Raw genomic sequence first — 19206 nt, 5'->3', positions numbered from 1 at the left:
CCACATTTGTTTTGCCATCAGGTCATGCAGGGATGACTGCAGTGGATTACGACACAAGTCACATATTTCTAAATATATTTCAGTGGGTTGTTCATACGGGTGGAAAATGTCAGTTGCCACGCAACTTTGACGATGCTTTTTCATCGTCTTCAGAGAACTGAGAGTAGACTCTTGACCAATAAAGGTTCCTTCCTACTGAGGATTCACTTCCCTTTAAAGGGTTTGAAATTTGTCCCTTAAATGCCAGTTGTGTTCTGGGAGGCAACGACTCATCTTTGCAGGTCTGCGTCTTGATCAGGGTTTAAAAATCAACAGATTAGATTAAAGACTAAGGAAACGTTGTAGTTATTAAGGACACACTGGTCTATCTTTTGTGCATTATGGCGTGTTTTCCTGCCACACTTGGTATTTTCATTCTGTCTGGATTCATCAACCTCTCAGCAGCAAAGGAAAGCTGTGACCTCTATGCTGCTGTTGGGCAGAGTCTGACTCTGCCTTTTGTCTACAACGGACTGGAAAGCTCACACGTGCTGAGATGGACTCATAATAACAAAATCATTTTCTATGGACAGAAAGGGAGAGTGGATGTTGGAAAGTCAACAGACATCTCTGAAACCGGGTCTCTCATGCTGAAGAATGTACAAGCCTCAAGTGCAGGGACCTACAAAGCAAATTTGCTGCATCCCAATGGTACGCTGGCTAAATCATGGACTGGTGAACTTTGTATGATGGACAAGGTATCAAAACCACAGCTCACGTATAACTGTGACTTCAAGTCTAGTGCGGTTAATCTAAACTGCTATGTGGCTAACCCTCAGGGTTTGGTGTTCTCGTGGACGCTCGATGAAAACAATCTAAAAAGCGAGACAAAACAAAAACTGAGTGTGTCATTGACACAGCTGAAAGGATTGAGGAACTTTACATGCAGTGTGGCAAACAAAGTCAGCAAGGACAAGAGTGACACTGTTAGTCCAATCTGTAAAACTCCAACACCACCTGCACCAACTTTGCTTTGTTTTCCACAGAAAAAGGTTGTGGCAGTGCTTGCAGGAGGAGCAGGTCTGATTCTGCTTTTGCTCATCATCATTGTCACATTATGTTGCTGCCACAGACGCAACAAAATGAGACGCAGTGACAGAGGGGAACTCAGGATGCTCTCTCTAAGCAAACGAGAGCCGGACTCTGCCGGCCCAGAGTATGAGACGATGCAAGCGACTGAGGACTGTTACGAGAGCGTTTCTCAGCCTGAAGCGCAGACTGAAAACAAGCTTCAACAGCTATCCGCACATGCTGAAGGACAACAACCTTCACCGGTGCCCAAGCCAAGAACGAAGGCCCCCCAGACACCCAACATCTGACTGTGGAACGAGGAACTGAATACCAAGAGACATGTATTTAGCTTGAAAACATGCAACTGAAACAAAATGGTAAAAAAAAAAATCATCAATCTCAACCTACACACTTTAATAATTTGGTGTATAGCCATATCGATGCAGTAAATCGACAGAAGAACTGTGTATATCTAGGATCTTTAGGCTTAATCATGATGTGCTGTGAGGCTGGGAGGGAGAGCTTGAGACAACAAAACTGTATTTTCCTAACAATTTTATGGTAGAATCAGTAGGATTCGTCAGTCAGTCTTTGTAAATGTACCAGAAAGATAGCCGATTGCGGAGTCTTATTCCCATGATGTCAAATAATGTTTTGAGTTGGTAAACCAGAGCACAGCAAAATAATGAGAAAATATGGAGGTACTGACAGAGGGTGGGGTCTCTGCTGGTGCAGGAGCGGCCACTCTGTTCTCGTGGGTCGTGGGTGATGCTTGAGGGGGATATTTTATATATATTTTGTATATTATGCATTGTTTTATGGAAAAATCCTGCTTTAAAATGTGATATCATGGTTTATCATTGCTGAAGTTGAACTGTAAGGGTTGGTGGACTGGGGGATGATGAGGGAGATTTGTTTTATACACTATGATACCAAGTTCACTTACGATACTAAATTGCAATATTAATGTGTCGTTCTAATTTGTTGATGTTACAGTTGATCTGTTTTATCATGAGGTCTTACTGCTGAACAGCTGTACTCCTGCATTATAAATAAAGCCATTTCTAGACCAAAAAAAAATTCTGCATAAAATTGTTCATGTAATTGGTTAAAGATCAAGGCTGGCATTTTTCATATTGTCAGCATCTCTCATGAAAAGGCCAAACCAACACAGCAATATTCTTTTTTTTTTCAGTACTTGTCAACTTCCTTAATCCTGTCTGTGGTGCTCAGCCTCAGATTCATTGTATCCAGTGAATTTTTTGAAACTTTTTTGAAATGAAAAAGCTAAATATTTTTTAAAAAACAGCTGGGTGCTGTCGTTTTCAGCAAACATTTCCTAGCATTCAAAAGTGAGTACAGCAGTTCAAATAATAAGTTAGAGCCATAGATGGTATATTGAGTAGGTTTTAGTGAGTTGGTGCTCTAGCAAGCAAGTTTGTTTTGAAAATATTAATTAGTGTACCATGAGAATTGTTGTGTCACAAGAAATAAGTAATGGACAAAAATGTGAAAAATGTTTTGACCTCATCTGTCTGAGTCATAACTATTCACCAACTTTTATTTTAGCAGCTTTATTGATAATTGCACACACTTTTCATGGTAATCTGTTGAGATTAACAATTGGGTTTTCTGTAATCACACTGTACGTTTACACATATACTGTTTGAAATAAATGAGTCTGTCAAAAATCTTCTCATATCTCATATTTGTATGGAAAACTACATTAAGCAGCTTATCTGTGTCAAACACAGCCCTTTGTTCCAGCTTCTTACATGTCAGCATTCTTGCACTTATTAAAATTTGCTTGCTTGCAAGAAGTTATTAAAGGGGGAAAAAAAATCAATAGAGGAATGGATTAGCTAAGGCAAATATCTATTATCTCCAATGGGTAAATGGTAATCCACACATGAAAGTGTTTGCTGTCTCGCCTAATGCTGTGTGACAGCCACATAATGGAATCCCCCTGAGCGTCATCGCCTAAAACTTACAAGCCAATGTCATCTTTTGTCAGGCCCCGCTCCACTCCTGCTCTCTTTACATGGCTGAAATTTCAGCCCAGCCGGCAGGGATTTGGCAGTAAAGCTGGTATCTGCTCCTGGAACAATGCCATTTGTCTTTCTTGAGAAACACTGAGACTTGGCTGGCAACACGCCTCGTCACTTCCCCTCACCGGCTAAAAATGTGCACCGTATACATAGGCAGACAGATAGGGCGGCACACATGCACATACATAGGCATACTGTACTCTCACACACACATGGGGGGCTGCATTTCATGATACGACTTAATGAAACACATCTCATATGCCTTTGCCAGATCTGCCCTGGAAATGGAAGGGAAATACTTCTGAAATGTGTTTAATCAGTGGCTCTTGGAGTCTAGAGGATATACCCTTTTGATCTTGGAGTGTGTGTGTCCAGGAAAAGGGTCAATTATCCATGGAAAGTATTTATGCTCATGTCAGATAATTCGTATTACAGTTCTCTCGTTGTCACGGGCTGCCAAGTCTGGGGAAAGTACAAACCGAATCAGAAAATCAGAGGTCAGCCAGCGCAGTGGCCTTTTTCATCAGATTTGTCTGAAAATACAGAGATGATTATGACCTATTAGCATTCTTGAGCCAATTTAGCACTCTTTGACCTCACTCCTCACTTTTTTCTCAGACTTAAAGTGTACGAAGCAGCCAGTTTGCTGAGGCCGCAATCCTCCAATCAATCCCCAATTTATTGAAAATGTTTCCAATTACTAGCCCTTAAAAGCAATTTAATGTGGAAAATAAGTAGAAAGCTTAGATTGTGGTCTTGTTGAACACATCATAGCGTGTATTAAATGGTGTTAAATCCTTTTTCAAATGCCCCATTAAGAATCAAATTTACAGTGTCTGTCAACGCACCGACCCTATTTATTTTTCTCTCCTCCATCTGTGCACCTCACACTTTGTTTCACACTCTTTTTTTCTTTTTCTTAACACCGCAGATGCAGATTGTGGCTGCCTCTGCACAGTCTGTGGCTGTCTGCAACACACCAAATCAATTTCACAAAGTTGCTGAGGAATCAGGCTGTACCGATTTTTAATGGAGGCAGAATACTTTCCAGACCTCTGCACATTTTAACACCTCGCAGACTCTGTGTATCTGAGGACAAAGCAATGCTCAGTGTGCAGGAGTTTTCTAACATCTGATGATGACTCACCAGTTTGGCTCAATAATAGCTTATTTTAAAGTTTTTAAGCAAATGTGGTGTCACAAGCTGAAACACAGCTTCCAGAAAAAACAGCTTTTTGGACATCAAACAAAATGTTGAACCTGCAATTATTTTGGCCAGTTGGGAGCAGCACAAACAAGCTGTGAACACAGTTAAAGAGAAACATTACCATTATTTGGAGACATATTTATTGTTGCATTCATGTGTTACTCATTACAAAGTGATTTTGCACCAGTACAATCCTGAAAGCCATATTAAGCCAATAAATAATGCTTTACCTGATGTGTCATCAGGGTTAATGTGAATAAATAACTTTTCTAAGTAATCTCTACAGGAATAGCAACCAATGGTTACAACCTGATACCATATTAAACGTGTCAGTGAAAACACTGATATTGTCACTATTTGGGATAAAAAAAGTTTTAAAACTAATTGAATGCTGCTCGGTCAAGGTTAGTAGCTCTTTGTAATACTTTAAGGTTAAATATTTGTAAAACCCACAGATAGACAAAAAGAGAATATGCAACACACAAATTAATGAAAATATGATGTCAACAGACAACAACTCAGCAAGTTGTGTATCCAGTTTTTTGCAGACTTCCCAAGTTTTTGTTTCGACTTGAGCTTGTGCTCATGTGAATTCAGTCTTACTCTCTCATTACTCTCTTGTTGTTGGTCTCCTGTATGTTCAACATCCAGTCTCTACCTGTTTCTATCTGCTGTTGGTGCTGAGCAGGTAGTGTACAGTGGACTTGTAGGGTTTTTTAAGCCTCCTTTAAGACTCGTGTCTCATCAGATTGCAAGGACTCACGACAACAGTGGTTTCCAAACTTTCTGGCATGCTCGTCTTCAAGTTGAATTTTAGTAAAATAAAAGGTCAACACGATAGCATCGGCAAACACTTGCTTGTTTATTTTCTTACATAAATCATATTTGTTTCAACTTTGTTTCACTCTATATTTCTCCCACGGTCATTCATGCCTCTCTGTAGTGGCTCTGCGGCCCCCCCAGGGGGGCTCAGCCCCCAGTTTGGGAACCACTGCATTACAAGATACAGTACTAATCAAAAGTTTGGATGCACTTTCTTATTTAAGTGAATGGTGAGTGATGCCCAAAGTTTTGACTGGTACTGTATGTTTTAGATACTCATTCAATGCTGTTACTCAAAGAAACGATATGCACAAATTACATCTTGGCGCGTGGGTCAGAGCTGCTGTGGGCTGATACTTTATGTGACCTTACAGTAACTCTTTGAAATAAAAGTGCCAGGAAGGAAAATAAAAATTGATGAGACGTACTGTAGAAGAAATTTTCCATTGTCTTTGTCAGCGGAGCAGGATTTACAGGAGATTAAAGCCAGGACCCCCCAACTGGAGGACCTTTGGTACGGTATGAGTCCTTAAAGAACCCGAAAAGTATTACATATTGCTCTCATCAATTTTGCACAGACTTAGTATCCTCTGGGAAAGGAGGTCACCTGACATTTCAGATGAAATAAAGCATAAACCAAAAAGCCTGTATGACAACATCCTGTCCAGGAAAGTTTGACCGTTGTGTGTGCTTCTCTGTCATGGTTACACAAGGATAGCTTGTTGAATCTCTGTTTATAAAAGGATTTTTTTTTTACCGGATTTCCCGAGCAGAGCAGTTTCTCAGTCTGTTCCTTGCACTCTTGCCAGACACTCCATCGTTGTCTACTTTGACATGGTGGAAGAGACTCCTGCAGAGGCAGAAGCCATGAAAACCCGTGACAAATGGGCTTCCAGCACGTCTCTGATCTGGAGCCTAACAATTTTATAATTTTCTTCATGGATGACTTAAAGTTGTAGGAAACACATGTTCTTAACAAGGCGTTTGAAGAAAAATAACAGAGAAATATTGCCTTAAAAGGCTTGAAAGGTTTTTTGGATTCATTTTTGTGTTTTGATGCTAAGTCCTTGCTAACGCCCGCACTTCTAAACCAGCAGAGTTCATGGGTTTACTGAGGTCATGGAGGAGAAGTCTAAACACGCATGTCCGGCTATGGCTCTGCGGGGTGGCCTCTGCTTTTTTGAGCTGCGCAGTCACAATTATCACCTTGAAAAACTTTGCAGAATGCTAATGAGAAATCGCTGGCATCTGCAGTGGTTAGGAATGCATATATAAATCACTTTGGTACCATATCATGTGTCCAGGACATGAGATACAGGGGTCCTACAGGAAAAAGCGGATGGACAGAATCAATGTTCAGACCATAATTGACAGCGAGTAGAACAAATATTCCCATAATTTCATTCTAATGCCTCAGCAGCTGCTCTGAGCCAAAGAGGCTGGCGTGTGAAAAGAGAAAAGGCTGCGAAAACAACAGCCCTTTGTCAGAGACAGGCCAACAGACAGGAGCGCTGCTGCCATTTGTATCCAGTGAAGGAATGTGACAGCGCCAAGGTCTATAGACATGATACAGAACATCACTGCGCTCAGCAGATACTTTAAAAATAGTTCAGCTGAGCCAAGAGCTGCTGTGTATTGTGTAGTCACAGGTTAAAAATAATATGCGTAATATATCTGAAGATAATGTACGGATCCACTGGGAATATTGAATAGCATGCTTTTATTATTCCACATTTTTCTTACCGTTAACTCCACTGTTTCTCTGCAGAAATTGTAGAAATAAAAGTGTCTTCTTTTCACCTGCCAATAAGGCATTTCATCAAGCTAACTTCAGGAGGGACATGCTGTGTCCCGCCAAGATCTCACTCCACTCCAGCATGCAGCCTCCCAAACCAACCAGTAGGAGCTGCTCGTATGGCAGCAAGGACTTCACCCCTCAGGAGTCAGGTTGCCATCTGGATGTAGCACAAATTATAACCAAAGTTCCAGAAAATCTGCAAAGGAAAGTATGTTTACCTTTTTGAATATTGAAGTTAAAGACAACGAGATAAAGGGTGGTGTTATATGCGCCCCCTGCTGCTGGCTTCAGGTGTACCTGGTTCAGCTTATTTGGGGAAAATCCCATATACAGGGAGCAGGGACACTGGCCCTTTTGTCCTCCTCCACCTCCTCCTGGCCTCAGCAGCAGCAGGCTGACATGTTGTTTTCTTTCAGTTATACCTTTGTTTGGGATGAGATGGGTTTATGAAAATAATTATTTATCTGATGCTCCATGATTCTGTGAATGGAACAAAAAGCTCTTAATGGGGGGTCATAAAAGTGCCACTGATTCTCCAGTCAGTTATTAAATCCTTGCAGTAGAAAAGGACGCAACGAGCTGATGTGAATTAACGACAATAAAAACCTGAAATGATAAGAGGAAGGATCAGTTAGGTCCACATATATTTGACTTTTACGTCTGCTGCCATCTGAAGCTCAAGTGGACGTTAAACATGCTTCATGTACAATATGATTTATTTGCTGAGTCTGTTTCCACTGCTTTTATGGATACATAAAAGTTTCCAAATTCTAATTCTCTTCAGTTTCTTTGTGAGTTTTATATGAGCAAATTGAAAATGTACATAAAACCAGACGGTAAATGGAAATATAGTTTTCCACCTGCCAATGTGTTTGTGGAAAAACAACCAAACTGGAGGGAACACTACCAGGATGTGAACTTGGACTCGTGTTTTACCTCTGCACCACCCACGTGTAAACTCCAAAGGTGATTCATCATATCAATAAAATCATAGCTTTCCTCTATTTCTTTAAACACATTAAACAGTGTTTGGATCAACAACATGATCCAAATGAACTAATTAGGATAATGAGTCTTTCCTTCCCTCAAACCATCATTTCTGTATATTAGGATGTGAATCACAACAGTTGAGAGGAGTAGCACAAATGCAAAATAAACAGCTGTCTGCCGAGTTAGAAATGATAAAAATGTGGAGATTACTCTGTAGCTATTGCACAAACAACCAAGCAATTCAATTGCAATTATCTTAAGTCTAAAACATCTAAATCCTACTTGTCTGACTCTCATTTATTCCTGGGGGCATAATGTGTTAACTCACATCACTATAAACTCTGTTAAGTCTGTCTACAACTTCTGTAGTTAAATTCATTTTGGTTTTAAGAGCATGCACCAAACTGCCTGTAGCTGCTTGTAGAAATTTAAAATTTAAATGTTTCTGCAACCAGTGTTCTCAGATACAGTCAGTATGGATGGACGAACATATTTAAGAGTGAAACATCATTTAATGTATTCAATATCAAAATCATAACCATTTTAAAGACAATGTCTGTATTTTACATGTGATATGTTTTAGAGCTGCTGCTGACTGATACTGGATTTTTGTGGCTGATGCCGATACTGATATTAAGTCGTAAAAAAAGCTCCAATATTAATACATGGGCCAATATTCTTTCGAATGTGGTAAACAAACAATAGAGTTTTGAGCTCTTAGGTTTAGAAAAAGTTTTACCAACTTATTGTTTTCGTTAGATATATTTGAATCCTTGAGTTTTACAAAGCTAAATCTCAAAAATCATTGCAGAATATAACTTTAAAGAGTAAACTCATTGAGATACAAGTGAATATTGGTTAATATTTTAATATTTAAGTATAACTGTTTAATTTTCAGACATCCAAATAATGTCAAATAAGATTCAGAGCTCATTGTGACCAGTTTTTGAACTCTAAGGTAAATTACTCTTATTTCAAAATGTAAGAGTTTGAGTTCGGCTCCAAACTCAAAATAATCTTGAGAGAAACACATACTTGGCCAATAAAGCTGATTCTGATGTGAGAAATGTCTGCAGTGGTTAAATGATGCATTACAGGGTGGTTTGTCTTGTATTGTCTGCTTGTTGTTCCCCACCAGATGCATCTCACAGCTTGTTTCCATCTCGGGTGCTGATATGAGTTCCAGGTGAAGCTTTGCATTCAGGGGATGAGCCTAAACAAACATTCCAGGAGAATCAGCTGTAGACAAAAGAAAGAGGGTAAACTCCAGTCCACAAATGCTGTAAAGCAGGCCTATCATTTCCACTACAAACAGAGCTCTGTAATAAAAATGCTTCTATCAGCCAAATTACCCATCCATGGTCTTGCACCTGATATAAATCAGATGGAAGAAAAATTCCACCTCGCGCTCTAATAAGCATCTTGTGTGCACAGACTCAACGTTCACGCAAAGATCAAACATTTCCGTAACATTCTTGGAGATATAGTCCACATGTGCCAGCACAAAATTACAACCTGGCAAGAAAAAGAAGAAAAGAACATATACCCCACTGTGAATGGTGTGCATTTTGCACAATAAGACTTTTTGATTTGACATGTGGGGCAAAATCATTTAAGATGATTCACCCAGATAGCTATCATTCCTTTTGAGGAACACCCAGAAGAGATAATTTGGATAGTTTGAAGCCTTTGTCTTGGTCTACGGGCCTATCTCCCCTCAGAGAAAAGGATCCCTTAAGCCTTATTGTGTGTGTGGATTCATGCAGGGATAACAGCATGTCAGTGAAGAGCCATGCGACAATGGTTCAAGATGAGAGAGGTGTAAAGGTGCGACGGCCGGCTAACAACACAAGGCTTTGCTTTGGCTATGCCGTGCCTATCTGGCTAAGCATCAGCACAACACTCCAGTGGCCTCTCTGTGTGGCCTTGGTTTCTTCAAATGTCTTTGAAAGGTACTCTGCTTTTCACAGCGGCCTCGTACTGGAAAATCGCCTCCAAAAGTACTTTATCACTAAAATAGATAAGCGCTTTGGGGAAGGAAAAAAAAAAGTGTGTTTTCAGGTTGTTTATTGCTGCCATGGATACTAACTGGTTGAGTGAACTACTCAGACAAAAATTCGAGTTAATGAAAGCCAAACATGAGAATTTACAATATCTCTAAATGAGAGTAAAAGATTAAATTGCTACTGCATGAGACAGACTTTAAATCTTTTCTAATCATTTCTAAATGCAGCAGTAATAGGTAGAAAGTATGAGCTGCCTGAAACAAGCCCTTAGAGTGTATTTTACTTCAGAAGTGGTCAGACAGAACAAAGAAAGAGAAAATAATATAACAATGACATATTACTACATCATCTTGCTACACCTTATAGATTCAACATGGGGCAGGAAACATTTCTCAGAGATTTTGGTCCATATTGACATGATAGCATCACACAATTGCTTGCAGATTTTGTCGGCTGCACATCAATGATGTGAATCTCTCGTTCCACCACATCCCAAAGGTTCTCTATTAGACTGAGATCTGGTGACTCTGGAGGCCACTGGAGTACAGTGACTCGTCGTCGCGTTCAAGAAGCCAGTTTGAGATGATTTGGGCTTTGTGACATTCCAGTTTTATCCTGCTGGAAGTAGTCATCAGAAGATGGGCACACTGTGGTCATAAAGGGATGGATATGACCACGATGCTCAACTAGTACAAAAGGGGCCCAAAGTGTGCCAAGAAAATATCCAACACTCCATTACACCACCAGCAGCAGCCTGAACTGCTGATACAAAGCAGGATGGATCCATGCTTTCATGTTGTTTATGCCAAATTCTGACCCAACCACCTGAATGTTGCAGCAGAAATCGAGACTCATCAGACCAGGCAACGTTTTTTTTCCCCCCCATTGTATTCCCATCTGTATTTAAAATAATGCACAAAGCATGATGAAAATACATTTAAATTTCTTACAATTATCTTATAGAAACTAGAAAAATGTATAAAATTTAAGTTATTGCAATTTTGGAGACTAATGGTTAAAACTGAAATTCACAATTGTTTAAATCTATTTTGTGGATTCAAAATTGCCTGTAGTTGCACTGTTACAAAGAGAGAATTCAAATTTCATTTACAAATCAGTGTGCAACGGTTAATACTGTACCAAGCGTGTCTAATTACAATACATCTAATCATGTGTCTAACAAGTCTTCTGGGCCAATTAATCTGATTCAAATCTTGTCCTTATGGCAGCTGACAGACAGTCTAGTCAAAGTGGCCACTGATCCTGCACTTTGTGCCAGTAAATGTGTCACAAGCAGCTGGGTAGTGTACGTTGCTGAGCTGCGGTACCATATGGAGCGCTAAATCTGAATCAAAAGTCCTGCTGCCATCGTGGCACGTGAAACGCTCATGAATCTCTCTTACAGGACACATTATATTTCACTCAAAGCTGTCAGAGATGTCCATATGCAAAATGGGAACAATGGCGAGGGGGGTAAAGGCATGAGGCTTAAATTTGCTTTGAAAACAATACAGAGAAGCTTCAGCACAGACGGTGGCTGCATGATGCCAACGGAAAGACTGATCAGAAGTATTCTGACGTGAAAGTTAAAAATGCATGCTGAGCCATGCCACCATTTTGTTTGTTCTGTTTCTTTAAAATGATTCCAGATCTATCCTGCCTAATGAAGGACATATGAGCATATGCCATTTACAATTACAATGGCAGATACCACTCAGAATTCTTGGTCATTGTTGAGGTTTGGTGCAGAAGAGGACAAATATCTTGCAGGTGACGACCAGTTTAGTCATTTGAAATTAGGATGGTCACTCTGATTTTAGGGGACAAATGCAGCGAGCGAATTAATATCAACTCTGAGTTGGTCTAAAAAATTTTCATGACTTTATTTATGTTTCCAGCTGACTTGTATTACAATGAAATACATGTGGCTTTAAATATGCACTTGATGGCTATACTATAAACTACATCATGCTAAAAAGACTGAAGCTAAAGTGACATGTCCATGTCTCTTTCTAATGTAACCCCTCAAAATAACATTATTAGCTTAATGTATGCAGGGTTCTTGACCTAGAAAGTAACACTGGCTTACTACTGCAGTTTAGTGCAATCCTCAAAATTTTGCTCTTGTGTTTTTTGATTAGGAGAGTTGATTTAAAAAAGATACAACATTTAAAGCTGTTTAGTTTTGGCGTCATTGGCCAAAAGTTCCATAATAACCTTTTAGCATATTGTAATTCAATTGGACTGAGAGAACACTATAGTTCTGCTCCTCCTCTTGGCTCTGTTTTTAGGCTTTATGAAATGTTGACAGCTCTTGGTGGGGCACTTTTGTCAGTCACATGTTGGTAAGAACTGTGACCTGGGAAACTCAACAACAATCCGTCTTCAAACCACCAATCCGAAGCGTCGGAAATTTGTCGACCTGGGAATGAGACACAACAATCAACTACCACGCATGCAGCTTCATCATCATGTTAAGAAATTCAAACCTGCTTGATTGCAGCATTTTACATTAAACCCAAAAGCTGCTTCAAACACAGAGACATGTAAAATAATGGTGTTATGCCCATTTAATCTAGACTGTTAAGAAGCCCCTTCGTTTTGTGGTTGTGGCTAATCAGTATCTCTGTTCCTCCTTCACTCAAGTTCATAAAACACATCTATTCCTCCCCTAAATCCTCCTCTAAAACCCTCTTGTTAAAGGCACAGAGTGAATGGCTAAAGAAGTACTTTGAATTAATCGAAGTCCATTTGAATATAAGTATACTCTATTATAACATTAGAACATCCTCAGAAGGCAAATGGAGTCTGGAGAGCTTTGTTAGGGACTGCAGTGTGATAAAAGCTTTTCACTGGCTATTGTACTGGCCTATTGAAGTGGCTTTGTCTGTGTTTGAGTAGCACTACCACGAGACAGACTGCAATGAGTGCCCCTCTTGCCACACTAATAGCCTTGCCGTATGTGTGTGTGGTCATATTCGAGTGTGTTTGAAGCGCGCACGCACGCACGCACGCACGCACACACACACACACACACGCGCACACACACACACACACACACACACACACAGAGTCTGTGGCTTAGACAGGAAGACATGCTCAACACAAGACAGCGGCCTTTAGATGGGCTCTTAATTAGAGCGGGTAGACAGAGGGGTGGAGATGTTTTGAGAGGACGGACCTTGTTGGGGTTTGGAGGGTCTTTTGAAGGATGTCTAGCTGGACAATAGCGGCCCTTTCTTGTGGGTTAAATATGATCACACCCTCATGTAAAGACAGAATGATTGATAATCACAACCGAAGTTATTTTCATCAAGTCCTGGCTGATTGAGCGTGCGCAACCAAATATTTAAGTGTCTGGAATTTCCCATTTTCTTCTTCTTGTCAAGAGATTCTATCTTCCTCCGACAGAGGAGGGCTAGTCTACACGTCTCTTGGGTACAAGAAACCAAAACCTATTATTCAGTCGAGCGCAGAGGAAAAAGTGGCTTCTGAGGGCAGACGACCTTCAGAGAAGTGATTGATGTGAGTTAACCCTGTCATATGTAAGGTTATGGATCAGTGCAAAATGGGACATAAATCACTTCCAAATGGTTTTACCTACCACGGTGAGATCAGACTGATACACTCTTTGCTCTCGCTGTCACTTCTGTGAATGTTTGGAATATCTCTTTATCAGTCTACCATTTCAGGTATTTTTATGATGGCGGCAGAAATAAGTTTAGGACACATTTGAGAACAACAGTGCCCTCCTTAGTTCATTTGAAGCAAGGCCATTGTTTCTACTTGAATAATTTCACAACGGAAGTATTAGCATCAGATCACTGAATTTGGTGGATTTAACCCTTGAAGTTTTGTATTCTTTTAAATTTTCATTGGACTTTACTTTGTTTGCAGGTCCATAAGCTCACTGCTTTGTGTGTAAAAGTAACAATAATAATTGCAAAGCCAAAATGGAGAAAAGTACCAATACTGACCACAAACTGGACTTGACCATTTGATGATGTGAGACAGAATGACCATAAGTTTTGTTATTACATGAAATAACGAAATATGTCACTTCAAATGCTTTCTCTGGGCTTAGAAAAGGGACGAGGGCCCCTTACAACAAGACATTTCCCCTCCTAACTTCTCAGATGGTTTAATATCTATATAATTGTTCAAATGATCCGATGTATTACAAAAAGTCCATAAAATGAAAATTAATATGTATAGCAGAACTTTTTTGAAGGACCTGAACCCTAGATTGTGAACCACTGGACAAAAGTAGCTACATGTTGACCATTTACTAGTATACAATACTACTTAAACACTGATGCATTAGTATTAAAAATGAAATTGTTTGACATATGATACAGAATATCAGCCACAAGGGTACTTTCTTGCAGAAAAAGTACTTTTACTTTTGATACTTGAGTACATTTTGCTGATAATACTTCTGTATTTTTATTACTGGAGTATTCTTAGAGTATTGTATTGGTAATTTTACTTGAGTAAAGGATGTTGTTACAAGATGTTATACAGCTTGTGTCATTGAGACCCCAAAGAAGTAAAGCCTCATTTTCTGTAGCTGATCTTTGAACCATATAATCAGTTCAAAATCTAATCTATGAGCACTGTCATAGCATTAGGGATGAAGTATAAAAGCAATGACACAATGTTAAGGATTGAAGAACATGTATTATCATCATAATTTAGTATTATAGTGGAGCTAAAGAGGACCTGGGGTCCCCAAGACCCCAAACAGAACATTACGGTTAATGCGTTATTCTACAACTGTATTTATTCACAGTGTCACCGCTGTTGTCTTAAGTTTGATGCATCCCCTCTGGTTCCTCTGCTCCTCTGCAGCAGGAAAACAATTGAGTATGGAAAAATGGACATAATCTATTCTGAGCTACCTTGACAAGAATTCCCTCGTGACCGCTAACGTCTTTTTCATAAGCCTCGCAAACTTTTCCACTGGACACATGCAGCATGTCGCTTCTTTTTCGCACACAGTATGACCCCCCCCCCCAAAAAACGCTGAAACCACAAGACAGAAAATGTGGGATTTTTTTTTTTTTTTTGTGGGGGTGGATTTCATTCACTTGTATGGTCTGTTGTTGTCTGTGTCATCACATGACAGGGTGTGTGTGTGTGAGTGACTGGATTGTACTGTATATACCTTGCGGGCCTCTTGTTAGTGTGAAATGCAGTCGAACAAAGGCGACATTCTGTTAAGAGGTTTAATATACCCTGGTGACGTGAGCCACAACAGTGTGTAAAAATCTCCAGAAAGCTCATTTGATTGGAGTGTTAAGCTGTTAAAAATAATTAGCTTTTTTTCCCCCCTCTCTGCTCTTATCCAGTGTCTTGCCTGCACACAAAAGACTGGCCACAGCTCACAGCTACAGCCGAGTCTGGCCTTTGCCTCATTCACTCTAACTGTGCTGACATGGGGCAACATTTTCCAGGCTGCTTAACAGCCTTAAGTTTTACAATGGGAAAGTATTTTCTGCAACGAAAACACTGCCACTGGTCATAATGTGTGCATTTCCTAAATGACTGTCAGCAGGCTTTTATGACTATTTTGCTTTGTTCACTGTGAGAACCACAGCTTTGTTTGTGCTACTTTAAAGGAGCGATATGTAATAGTTGCATGCCCAGAAATGAGAACTGTAGTCCAGATAGTAAGCTGGAGCAAGAACTGGTGTGTTAAATATGTTGAAATGTGTTATATTTTTATATACCGTCTATCAAGCTTGGAATTTCATCCTTTTTCGAACAGGGCCACTTGGCCTTTGGTGTTTTTTGCAACCACACCATCAAATAAAACAAGAATTTTAAGGCCATGGAAACAATTTCTTAATGGTTAAAGATTATTTTATTTGAAATGGATGAAATAATTAAATAGTTTACTTCACAAATAATTATTATTTAGAAATTACCAATATTTATACAAACTCATACATTCTCATCCCTACACTAATCAGTCACTAGACTTGTTTGAAAGTGTAATCATCAATAACCCATTCCTGTTTATTTGCACAGTGTTTCACTCAATGCTGTCCAATAAGAATTCAGAATTTTAACAAAAGACACAAGCATCTAAACTGTATTGACAAGGAAGAGGCAGTGGAGAAAATGCCCAGCGCAGGCCACTGTGGTCTCAGTGCATATCACTTTTTGAGGGGCAAAAGGCCAAAATCCATGAAATTCCTGCCCTACTGTCTGTGGTCTCCTCCCCAGATTTGAGGAAGCTCAGGCAGGTGCAAAACAAGTGCAACATTGTCTTTTGACAATAACAAGTGACGCCAAGTCTTCCACTGTAAGTTGATCAGCTGTTTATAACTGTCAGTTGTCTGTCAATATAAAGTTAAGCCTGTTATCCTGAAAACAAAAGGCCACTCCTTTGAATTACATACTGTGGAGTTAGGAGTGACTGTCTGCCTTTTTCCTGCCAGACTCCAGTAACACATTGCTCTCTTTAACCCTTAAAACTCATAAACAGACACTAACTTATCTGGTAAATATCTGAAACTGTAATTAATGTGAAACAGCCACCAACAGATGTTGCAGGCTGGAATAGAAATTTCAAAGGAGGACACCGGATGTCTAGTGTTGTTGTCAGAGATGCAAGTATTTCCCTTTAACATGTTTCGTTAATCTCAGATGACATATCATGGTCATTTTATGGTTTCTAACAGATTTCTGCTTTAACCTCAGAAATTGCTAAAAAAATTTGACTCGTCAAAGGATATCTTGACTTATTGCTAATGGAGTCTTAACAAAGATCCCGGTGCAGATATGAAAATCCTTCAGTAAGTGTGTTCTGTGCACCGCAAGCCTTAATGTGTGATTCACGCCACAGTCTCACGCTCTTGGATCAAACGATGCAAGCCGATTTTTCACCACACCACATGTGCATGTGGGTTATTGGCACATACATGCAGACCCCAGGGGCCCGACACTAACCCCCCACCCCCTTCATACCTCCTCCAGTTGGACCATGCCCGTCTCTGACAACATACCACCCAGCCATGTGTAGCGAATAGGTGGTCAGCTCTGGACTGGAGGCTGCAGTCCACAACACATCGCATGCAGCTGTTACAAAATGGACACTCTAGACATGTAACATAATACCCAAAAATGACCTCATTCAGTCTCAGCCAGTTAAAGTCAAAGCTGACACGATTTCCTTCAAAAGCGCTGGCAGCCGGGCTGACAGTACAGTCCATAATGCCTGTGAGGCAAAGTGCCAAGAGCTTCTACCCCCTAACTACTGATAGGCCAGTTTGCAGGGAGATAGCTGTGTAATCGTGTGTGGTTTCCATGGGTTTTGAAGCAGTCATGGTGCATCAAAAGATGAAAATGATACCATTCAAGGCCAACTGTTCCACTATAGGATGGATGTGTGTGTGTGTGAGAGAGGGGTGGAAGGTAGTGGTGGTGGTGGGGGGGGGGGTGTATGTGAGAGGTATACAAGGTTTTCAGCTCGTATATAACAGCCTTCTTTTACTGCCTAAACTTTCACTGTGAAAACAGTTGAGAGCAGCCAAACTAGGAAGCTTGATGGTTCTGCTCACTGGTGTTTCTACAGTAATACATACAGTACTGTATTGAAAAGGATCTAAAAAACCGGAGTAAGTGTAAAAAATTCACCATCATCAAACCACCTCACTCCAACAATCACTTATAATGTACAGAACAGGCATAAGAAACTATGTTGATGCAGACTAGTGAACACTTTGCAGCACCAACTAACAACAGGACCTCACAAATACCACAAAGGCGCTCACATGACACATTCTGTACAATATATAATGCATTGTAGGAATGACTACCAACACACCAACAAAAGACAATCATTCAATGGTGTGTTTTTGTCCAGGGTTGATGTTGCATGAGCCTCTATAGCAGCCAGTTGTGTGATGCTTTGTCACCATCTACTGTTCAGAAATAAAGATGCAATATAATGTTCACAAAACCTCACAAAGTTCAGTTCCATTAAAAGTAAGTGTGGATGCTACTGTGTTAAATTGTAAAATATAACAAAAAGTGTGAGGGTATTCTTTTTTTTTAAGATAATGAGAAGTTTGTTTGTTTTTTCCAAATCTATTTACTCCAAGAGTCTTTTTTACAGACCACATTTGAACATGTGACAGTAGGAAATGCACAGGTGTAAATAATTTGATTTCATTGTGCATACTGGCTCACTGTCGGCTGAGACTCTTAAATTCAACAGAGCCGTCTTTAATGTCCTTAATAACACCTGTGTTCTTCCTACTACGGCAAGTCTGTCCACTGTGATAAGAAAACATGAAAACGACTGAAAGATATTGATCTCCATGAAATAAAAGCAAATACAAAAGGTTTAGAGAGGAAAGAGGGTTTTTCGGGCTGCTCAGTTGGTTCATCAGTCAGCACAACAGGCTGTTTTTCACAGCAGCCATTTTGAGCATGACTTAACAGATCAAACACAGGTGTTACCAAGGATACTAATTAAGGTTCCTTTCTATTCAGATCATGAGGAGTCAGCTTGCTGCTATTGTGCATGTTGGCTCACTGGGAAGACTCTGCTGTGAAATGGGACCTAAGAATCTCCTGGTTTTGAAATGTGTAGATAATTCTGATCTAGATTAAAGGCTTTGAAATACTGGTGCCTGGTGCTGTTATTGTGCTAATCCTTGATATTCTGTTAGCAGCAGGGACGCTTTCAATATATTTTTATGCTCTCAATGCTGCTAACAAGTTACTTCAGCCTGTGTTGTATCATATGCCCCAGTCTAGAGGAAACCCACAGTAGCTGCCACATCAACATGCGACTCTCTTCTTTCCAACTCCCACAAAGCACCAGCAATCCGGTCTTTAAACCTATTCCAGTCAGGCCTGAACCAATCAGCTTCCTGGAATCACCCACCACTCAATCACTCTGCTAATCAGAGAGGCTCACCTGCAGCCAATTACAGGCTGAACCAGCAGGTTCACCAGAGACAAAGCATGGGATTTTTGCTGAGCTCATGCAGTATGTCTCAGGGGTTTCTTCTTGGTTTTCTTTTAAATCTGTGATGTCAACAACTGATAATCTAAGTCAAATTTAAGATCAGTGCAGTGAGACAAAAAAAAAAAAAATTAAAATGGTCAAAGTTTCATATTGGTCTTAAATTGAGCTCATTTCTGTCTAGGAGACACAAACAGTGTTATTTTGAACTTTTTCTTCCCTCTGGGCTTCTTTGACCTGTGAGAATCAAAAATTTTGCAGTATCAGTGGTCATGATGTACACGCACAATTTCTCACCACTT

At 40.0% G+C, this 19206-nt stretch overlaps 1 protein-coding gene across 1 annotated transcript; it reads left to right on the top strand.

Annotated features, from left to right (window-relative positions):
• Positions 1 to 256: 256 nt before the first annotated feature.
• Positions 257 to 1440, top strand: LOC146316840 (T-cell surface antigen CD2-like). The gene has a single exon (XM_084734464.1). It carries the CDS (start codon positions 381 to 383, stop codon positions 1356 to 1358), a length of 978 nt encoding a protein of 325 aa, XP_084590590.1. The 5' UTR covers positions 257 to 380; the 3' UTR covers positions 1359 to 1440.
• The last annotated feature ends 17766 nt before the right edge of the window (positions 1441 to 19206 follow it).

The sequence above is a fragment of the Lutjanus erythropterus genome, chromosome 13 (genome assembly GCF_056507025.1).
Source record: "Lutjanus erythropterus isolate fLutEry1 chromosome 13, fLutEry1.hap2, whole genome shotgun sequence".
NCBI classification, from domain to species: domain Eukaryota; kingdom Metazoa; phylum Chordata; class Actinopteri; order Lutjaniformes; family Lutjanidae; genus Lutjanus; species Lutjanus erythropterus.
This window is presented reverse-complemented; position numbering and strand designations above follow the sequence as displayed.